Source organism: Amphimedon queenslandica, unplaced genomic scaffold (assembly GCF_000090795.2).
Source record: "Amphimedon queenslandica unplaced genomic scaffold, v1.1 AMPQUscaffold_13505, whole genome shotgun sequence".
Lineage (NCBI taxonomy): Eukaryota > Metazoa > Porifera > Demospongiae > Haplosclerida > Niphatidae > Amphimedon > Amphimedon queenslandica.
Genome location: NW_003546259.1, coordinates 370,015 through 379,670, shown reverse-complemented (window position 1 = coordinate 379,670; position 9,656 = coordinate 370,015). Strand labels below are relative to the sequence as shown.

General features: G+C 35.1%; 1 protein-coding gene and 1 long non-coding RNA gene across 2 annotated transcripts; one reads left to right on the top strand and one right to left on the bottom strand.

The window, feature by feature from the left end:
• The first annotated feature begins 966 nt into the window (after positions 1-966).
• LOC109593786 (uncharacterized) lies at positions 967-1,506 on the top strand. The gene is made up of 3 exons (XM_020008887.1): positions 967-1,018; positions 1,077-1,125; positions 1,168-1,506. The coding sequence occupies exons 1-3, from the start codon at positions 979-981 to the stop codon at positions 1,442-1,444; spliced, it is 366 nt and encodes a 121-aa protein (XP_019864446.1). The 5' UTR covers positions 967-978; the 3' UTR covers positions 1,445-1,506.
• Positions 1,507-9,028: 7,522 nt separating this feature from the next.
• LOC109593785 (uncharacterized) lies at positions 9,029-9,213 on the bottom strand. Its single transcript, XR_002191146.1, has 2 exons — positions 9,179-9,213; positions 9,029-9,083 (listed from the first exon to the last, which is right to left on the bottom strand). It is a non-coding gene; the product is annotated as an uncharacterized LOC109593785 (long non-coding RNA).
• Positions 9,214-9,656: the final 443 nt, after the last annotated feature.

Genomic DNA, 9,656 nt, shown 5'->3' with positions numbered 1-9,656 from the left:
TTTTAAATGTTTTTTATTTACTTGTGTACATTGGCCTGGCATCATAAACCAGCATTTTGTTTCCCAATCAAAGGATACTTATATTCAGTTTACATCAAGCCATGCCTCAGTTTACATTACATGATGCCATTGTCTACAGTACTACCTATTATTAGCACACATGTGCATGTATTGTACAAACCATATTGGTGGTAGCAATAGCTTTTTAGGCCGGCAGTCAGGGAGGTGAGAGCTTGTTGTTACTAAAACCTCAGTTCTGGTCATCAAGGCTGGACTGCATGCCTAGCCTGCTATTCACCACAGCTGCGTGCTATATACATGTAGTTATATTATGTAGTGCATATATTATTGCAACTTAATTACTGGTGTTTTGAGTTGTGGATGGGGACTGGCTCTGTCCTTCAAGCTTTTACCTATGTAGCCCTCTCTCTCTTTCGTGCAGATATTAAGTTTTCCAGTGCTTTCTCTCCTGGTATTTTGTCGGTGCATTTCACTTGTAGTCCCACTAACTTATTGTAAATTGTTTGTCTCTGCACTGTATAAATTGTCTCCTGATATTTGAAAAATTGGTAAGTAAATGGTTTGTATTTACATTTTTTAATATTCCTACTGCATGTACTGTCCTAGTTTATAACTATAGTCTCTAATATGGATTGTCTTTTCTCAGGTACTTGCACCTCTCTCTACTCCTTCCTCTTTCTGTCCTCTCCAATCCCCTTGATTCCTTATTGTTAGTTACGACTAGGAGAGAACTAGACATTACTTGTGGTGAGTATCTTCATTCCTTTTGTATATTCTGTTTCTCATTTTTCTTCAGAATTATACAAACTGTGACTGGCATATTAATATACTTTCTGTTAGCAGTGTATGCAACTCAAAAATAACATTGCAGTGAGCTATGACATTTTCCCTCTTTATAATATTTCATGGTTTGTGAGTATTATTTATTTGCTTATTTCTAGTTTTCATAGCATCTGTATGAAATTTCCTGATAGTCAATTCTGTTTCTGGTATCTTGGTAAGTTTAAATTAAATAAAAAGACCCTGTTAGTCAATGCTGTTTTTTTTCATTATAGTCTTTGCTCTTGCTATCTTATTTATTTCAGATTTAAAGTATTGTCTCTGGTTAGTTGTGATATTCTTTTTTAGTTGTTAATGTTTTCTTAGTTTTACCACTGCTATGACACAAGTCTCTATGCACCTTCATTTTGTTACAACTAGTGTCATCAGTACTGACAGTAATGTGGTCCTTTTGCCATGGACTATTATTCAGTTTAATGAATCCTATTCCGTTCTTGATTTTTTCTTGGTTGCAGTTAAACCTTGGCTAGACAATGAGGACTGTACTTTACATTCAGCAAGATTCGGCCATGAGATGCATTCACTTGTTCATGTTGATACTAATTTACCTCTTATTGCCATTGTACCATCTCATGGAAAATAACTTCAATTTAAAGTCAACATACCAAATATTCGTGCCACTCAGGATGTTACTATTCAGGAAGACTTGACATTTATTTCTCCCATTCTAGAAAGGAACAGAAAAGATGCATTATATATTTGAATAGTACATTTTTTTATTGGATCGTCTGTTGGGCTACTTCAGGAAGAGATGCATTTAGGTAAGAAATTAGTGGCAAACTTACGAGACATATTCTGGTACCTTGATGGCCATTACCATATATTTGAAATAATAAATAAACGTATTTCTACTTCATTCAATTGTTTTATTGGATACAATGTATCAAAGCATCGGAAGAGGTTGACCTGAAATTTATCGTCTGACCAGCTACATATGTTTGCAATTGATCTTTTAGCAATACTTCTTGAGTGTTATTAGGAATTGCTGGAGTGACATCAAGCAGCAATTCAGTGATTTTGTAGAGAGTCTTGCTTCATATCCTGACTATTTAATTCATAAAAATAAAAAGATCAAAGCTAACCATAGGTCTCCAACTCCTGTGAGAGATCTACCAGAACATATGCATATGAAATTGATTGAACCAACGGAAGAAGTTGCTACTTCACTTCAGCCTATTGATGAGTTACTTAAGAGCCTTGCAGTTTATCAGTATTTATAGATTACTCATCTTATGCCTCTGAACTCATTAAGAAAGAATTGATTTTTAAACTTTATGATTTCATCTGGCTTGTCTTCACTGTCCATGCTTCTTATCTATAACCCTGGTGGAGGCATCTGTAATTTTCAGTTTCTGTGGCGACTTCCTCAAGAATCAGGTATTGATTGAAATGTTTATTTTGAGCGTAGTAAATCTGTAGTCGAAAGAATTAAACCAGGACTGCCTGTTTTTCACTCAAGAGCCATGAGAAGAGCTATGTACGACAAGTTTGGTCGGATTTCTCCCAATGTAAAGACTCATATATTGCGATACTTTTATAAAGAATTGACTGTTGAGTTTTTAACTATATTTTACATTAGAGGAATAGCTACACTTTAAATTAATGCATTGCTTAGATATATTGCTTTTATGCCTGATGTAAAGTGTATTATGCGATTATAAATGATATCAATGTGTATATATTTACTATTATTTTTTGACAATTTTCTAAATTTGTTGGTTATTAATCAAGTGCATATTGTAAGTTGTTTAATATTAATGATATTAAATGTAAGTTGTTCCCAAAGTTAAACTGCCAAATTCAATTTCATACAGTAGTAAGTACATGTGAACAATATGTATTTTATTTCCTTTACAATTTTGACAGGTGATAACTCTGCCTCTTCCACTACTGAGGAAGCAGAACTAGACAAGAGAATCCAAGAGCTAGTTGACATGGAGGATCCTGATATTCTAACAGATCTTCGTTGCCATAATGGAAGTAAAGAGAGTCAATTTAATGTTTTTAGGGATTACTGTGAACAGTTTCTTAATGAAAATGTGTCAGTTGCAGTTGATGATCGTCGTATTGGACAGATTACCCACCTTGCTAGAGCTATCTCTCTTTGGGATTTTCGTGATCAAGTAAAATCTTTTTGTCCAGAGAACACCCCCAAACCATCATTGGAGTGGTTGCGCTTACAGTTTTGACCCAAGACTGCAGGAGCTAGAAGCTCACCTTATTATACGGGCAAATTTAAAGTAAATCATGGTACAGCAACGTCAGTGGAATCCTGAGCAACACTATGCTGCAGCATGCTACAGATATATGAAAGAATACTCTATAACTCTGCGGGATGTTTGTGCATTTGTTAGTCTTGACGACAAATATAAGGTTAAAGTTGGAGAACCTAATTACCCAGTAGCAGCTGCTGAGCAAGGAAAAAGAGTAATTGTTAGAAGTGATGAAGTGCTAAGTGTTGGCGACCATGATTTTACCAAGTTTTCGTTGGTGCCATCTGTTGTTTTCATTTTGAATATTCCTGAGCAGATATCAGATTCGTGGTATTCAGGTATGACATGGCTTTTGCATTGTTTTTGAGTTTTATAATTTCCTATAATTGTTTTGTGCACGGGAGGGATCAGAGTGTAAATTAAGGTCTTATTAGTGGACAAAACAATACAATCACGGCATGTATTTTAGTCAGTAAGTCATTAAAATATTTATGACCTGTAAGTTGGGCTGATTTCAATTTTTTGACATTTCAAAAAATACATATTTTATCAACAATGGCTAGGAAAGAATACTTAAATGTATATTCTTTGATATGCATGCATTACATAGAACATAGTATTAATTCAAATTATTTTAGTAGTACATAACATTGTTTCTTTTAGTTTTTGTCTAGGCTACCAATGGCGTTTTGTTTCATCATTCATTTTTATCTTTGTATTGTAGGCTCCGTATATGTTGGTGTAAAAGACTTAATATTTGAACCATCTTCACCATTCAGGCACCATACCGAGTTGTTTTCTGTATTGAAGCAAGTATCATTAGATAAACCAGTTTTGTTCGTGTATTCTGATGGGGGTCCAGATCATCGTGTAACTTACTTATATGTACAGCTGTCTCTCATTGCTCTTTTTTTAAATCTAGATCTAGAATACCTTTGCGTAGGGCGCACTGCACCTTATCACTCGTGGTGCAACTCCGTTGAGAGAATTATGTCCATAATCAATTTGGGACTACAATGTGTAGAATTGGCAAGGTTTAAAATGTCAGATGAATTTGAAAAGGAAGTGTCTAAATGTAGTAGTCTCACTGATTTAAGACGGCGTTTATTTCAGAGGAAGGAAGATGTCAAACAATCTTTGTCACCTCTCAAAAGTACTCTACATTCAATATTTACACGTTTAATACTTCATGACGAAGCTTTTCAAGTTTATGAGTCAGCATCTGAGAAAGAAATAAGTGAATTCTGGATTTGCCTTATTGCATTGGATTCTACAATAGAGAAAGGATCCATATTTCGGAAGGAGACCATTAACCAGCATCCAAGTATATGTGATTTCCTGAGGCACTGCTGTCAAGGTAGCCATTATATCTTTGATATACTCAAATGTGGAAACTTGGAATGTACTATTTGTAAGCCACCACGTTTGCCACAAGCAACTTTTAATAATTTAAAGCATATTCCTCACCCTACTCCAATGGATGACGACCATTATTATCCATTCTCTGTGGCATTTAATATGGTCACTACTGAAGAACATTGTCCTACTTTTAAAAGTCCAAAGCAAATAAAGAAGAAACGTAAGCTTCATTTTTATGCGACTAGACAGCATGTTAAGAATTCTAATTTAATGGTACAGTGTAGTGAATGCAATATGTGGAGACTAGTATTTTCTCGCTATAAGATGTCTTCTGCTGATCGTATGAATTTACAGTTAATCCTCAATTAGAGTGATTATTCCTGTGGTGCTGCATTGAGTGACCTAGAGTTACCTGAAACATATAAGGATGTCAAAATACGAGACCATGATTGCAATGACCCAATAGAACGGTTGTATTACTCAGCAAAGAACACTCCTATTTGTGTTTATTGTGCCACAGAACAACCGTTTACAAAGGAAAATGAGTATCCAATGTGTGATAATTGTAGTCATAAGCCAGCTATAATTGTAAAGGCAGGACGTAAATTTTTTTGTGAAATATTTTGTAAGCCAAAGTATACTCTTGGTAAAGGTCATCAAATTATTATTGTACTCTTTTGTCCTATTCTAGTTTTTTCATCTTTTTTTTCCTTATTACTATTGCTTATAATGGCAAATTATTGATCTTTTTGTTTAAACTCTTTGTAATGATCAAACAATGAGAAAAAAATTAATTTAAACAATAATCAAAAATCAATATTAATTAACCTGCCCGCCCGCCCGCTTGGGACCTGCCTATGAAAGCAAGAACAAGGAATTTAATTGAAGTTGCCTAATTATATTCATTGAATTTAGTGATTTTAAAATGAAATTTTCGTTTAGAATCAACCCAAATTTTGATCACAATCATTTAGTTATTCAAGGCTCAGTAGCTAAACATTTCAAGCTCTCAAGTATTCATGAATGGCAGATGAATGCAACTACAAGTGCCGTCAAAGGGAAAGGCAGCTTTATAGTTCAACCAACTGGCACAGGAAAATCAATGTGCTATGTTATTCCACCATTACTTACTGGAAAGTTGGCCATTGTTATTTCACCGACAATAAGTCTCATGTGTGATCAAGTACATAAGATGGAAAAGCGTTCCTTGGTTCTGGTCAAAAGTACAACATATTAAATAACCTGCAGTAATACACTCTTGTTTAGAATCTTTCTATGACAAGCAACAGCAACCATGACAAACCTTTCTATCAATGGCCAGAAACAAAGAAATAAGTCCCATTGCAGTAGATGAAGCTTATCTCATAAATTGTTGGAAATCATTCAGGTATGCTATGCAGTCACTTCATTAGCTATTACCCTATAGCTGGTTTATTTCATGTGGAATTAATTTTGTGGAGGCCCATATCATAATTATTCCACCAAATAAAGATTAGCAAAATTTCAATTAGAGGCCATGATAATTATAACAAGATTTACTCCACACACACACACTTACATGGACACACGAGTAAATACCATACACTATATGGGCAAAAAAATGCCACTGTAAGATCTTGGAAGTGCTTTTTGCAAAAAAGCTGCCAAAAACTTTGTTCAAAAATCATCCATACAATAATTATATTATAGCCACAAAAAGTGAAAGTTTTTAATTTTAACTTATTGTTGTATTAGAACTGAATAGTCTCATTTTCCTGGTATACCATTAATGGCATTAACAGCAACTGCCGCTTCAAAAGTTAAGGAACAGATTATGTCCATGATGATAAAATCAATACTCAAAACTTCAAAGGTAAAGAAGAGAAATGTTTCACTCCATGCTTAAGAGTTAAAGAAATTGCCAAAGAAAGGTTAGTCCCAGCCAATACTCAAGCAGGCTGAAGCAGCTACATTTTATATTATGCCATGTCATTTCCACATGTACTACAGACTACTACACATCTATTGCTGACTATCTTGCTGAAGTAGTTGGTAACAATTGCTCCATTGTGTATACTAACTTTGTTAGAGATGTTGCTCCATTGGCAATTGCTTTAAAAGAAAAAGGAATAAATAGTAGTAGCTACAATGGCAAAAATTTATCTAGCTACGACAAATTTAAGATAATTTAATATTGGTGTTTTGATGACTCTGACATACAAGCAAGTGTATCAAGCATTAATTCTGTGTATGATAACATATTTATGTACATTTATAGCTAATGGTGCGCACTTCTGCACTTAGAATGGGTATAGATATTCCTAATATTGACTTGGTTGTTAAACTTGGTTGCTCACCTACCTGGGAGGAATTACTCTAACAGTTGGAAGGGCTGGAAGAGATGGCAAAAAGGCAAAGGGTATTGAACACTATGAAATTCATGTGATGGAACATAATTTTGGTAGAGGTATCCTTTTTAGTGAAGATGACCACCAGCATACTTTATTTTGCGGTAAAGATAAGTCATATGTGATTCAATATGAGAAAACAAGGCTATCTGCGGGAATTATCATTTTCAGCTATGGGCTCATAATCACGAAATATCTTTACCTGGGCGAAATTCATTTTATCACATAAACATGTTATATAAACAAAATCCTTGCATTTGATACCAAAATCAGGGGTAGCGAAGCCTTCTTTGCTGAGTTATAAGCCCTTCGACATTTTTACCATGATTGTGCACGGAGAATGTTACACGGAGCGACCACTGAATAAAAATGGAGGGCTTTAATGCATCATTAGGTAACCATGGAGTCTCTATAGCAACTATTTAAAGTATAACAAAGACGAAGACTACTTTTAAAACTACGGCTACAGAAAGGGACATTGCTCGCTTGTTAAATGAAGAAATAGGTCCTCGAGACAGTGACTACATTGCTTCAGTTCTTGGGGACTACTTTTGTGATGAAACTAGTGGTAAGCTTATTCATAACACTATTTACATACTAACTGTGAATAGCGGTTAGCAATCACAACAATGACATTCCATCACCTGTATAAATGCACAATATTATTATATTAAACTTAGTCATACAGTGTATTTGTTAATTGATAGAGACAGATTATGAAGCAGTAGAAGATATGGAAGAAGAGGTAGAGGAAGGGAAAGAAGAGAAAGAGACAAAAGATTGCGATGAAGATATTAATATATCACTGTTTGATCCTGAGGTGGCTGTGGAGCTACAAGTATCAGATCTTGATTTAGAATCAGCGATGCCTGATGCTCCAGCTACTTCAACTACTCACTCTTGTGATGACATGAGGAAGGAAGACCTACAGGAGGAAGAAGAATTATCAAAGTTCTTTGAACATGGATGTGGTTGCTCAGATAATTGCTATGCACTGTTCAGTCACTCTTACATAAAAACATATAGATGTGACATACAAGCCATGGCAAAGCCTGTTCAAGAAATTGCTATTATGAGTCAAATGGCAGCAACATCTACCATGGGGGGATTGTCGACTGGCAACCACAGGAGACAGAAAGAGAGAAAGAGGCAATTTTTTACGTTCATGCATCAAGGTCATAAGGTTTGTAACTATGAGTGACACAACACAAAATTAATTGTTTTTCAACTAGATATGTAGAGAAACATTTCTGAAGCTACATGCATGTGGCAAAAGCAGGTTTGAGGAAATTAGGAAAAACTACAGAATGAATGGATTAATACCAAGGTATGAGACTTACAAATTAAATGTTATGTACTTAACTTTATTAGAGTTCACGGAAATGCTGGAAAGACACCAAACCATGCGTTGACTTATGATGATATTCTCCGGGTTGTTGCTTTCATCAGAAATTACGCTGATGTCCATGGAATCAGTCTTCCTGGAAGAATACCTGGAATGAAAAGTTATGAGAATAAGAAGTTCTTACCATGCAGTACATCTAAAGGGCAGGTATACTTAGAGTATGCGGAATTATGTGAAGGGCTTCATGTCAAAGCATGTGCTAAAACAACATTCAACATGTTGTGGCTGCCTTATATTGAAAAAATGAAGCCTATGTCTGACTTGTGTGCCACTTGTAAAGAGATAAGTGGACTGATTATTAGAAGTGCTAACATGCCATCAGATGAAAGGATAATTGAGGTAAGTCAGTATTGTAATAACACAAGTATTATTTAGAATTTTCAGGCAATGCAAAAAGCACTAGATCACAGAAGTCTTGTTGAAAAGGAAAGGGAGTACTATAAGGATGTATTAAAAGAGGCACAATTATTGTTAAAAGGGCTGTATACTGATGCAGTGAACAATTAAAATCCCCCACTAACAAGGCCACTTGCTATGTTAAATATTGTAGCACATTATAGCTTCAAGTATGCTCAACAGGTAACATTTTATGATAATTATTAAAGTGTTACTTTTACTTACTTTTTTAAAGGTTCACTATCCTTCAAGTCCACTACAAGCAGGTCCAATTTATTTTTTTACTCCCAGGAAATGTGGAATATTTGGTGTGTGCTGTGAAGCTATCCCTCAGCAGGTTAATTTCTTGATCGATGAATCATTGGACACTGGTAAAGGGGCAAATCCTGTCATAAGCATGGTACATATTTATTTGAAGAATCATGGCCTCAACTCAGTCAATATCCATTTCAATGCTGACAACTGCACAGGGCAAAATAAAAATAATACAGTTATTCAAGTAAGTATAACACATGCACAATAATGAACATTTTAAATGTAATTCTTTATTTTAGTACCTCTTATGGAGAGTCATGACAGGACTCAATGTGTCTATTTCAATATCCTTTCTGCCAGTTGGACACAAAATTTTCTCAAGAATGGTGCTTCGGACTATTAAAGCAAAAATTCCGTAAAGCAGTGGTGCACTCATTGGATGACTTCATTCAAGTTGTAGAACAGTCATCTGCTGTGAACAAAGTCCACCCAATAGGAAGTAGCAATGGTGAACTCATTGTAGAAACACTTGACTGGTCTAGTTACTTTGCTACATTATTCAAGAAAATAAAAGGCATCAAAGGCTTTTAACACTTTGTTGTAAATGTGACCTCACCTGGTGTAGTTGCAGCCAGACAAGCTGTAGATGGCCCAGTAACACAATTCAATTTGCTGAAGGAGGACGCTCAAATAATGAAAGATAAACTACCTCATATATTACCACCAAAGGGTATGTCAACTGAAAGGAAATGGTACCTTTACAAAAAGATAAGATCATTT

Coding starts and splice junctions, on each gene's coding strand:
- LOC109593786 (XM_020008887.1), top strand. CDS start 979: ATGAAATTTCCTGATAGTCAATTCTGTTTCTGGTATCTTG. Junction 1,019..1,076: donor ATTCTGTTTCTGGTATCTTG/GTAAGTTTAAAT, acceptor TTTTCATTATAG/TCTTTGCTCTTGCTATCTTA. Junction 1,126..1,167: donor GATTTAAAGTATTGTCTCTG/GTTAGTTGTGAT, acceptor ATGTTTTCTTAG/TTTTACCACTGCTATGACAC.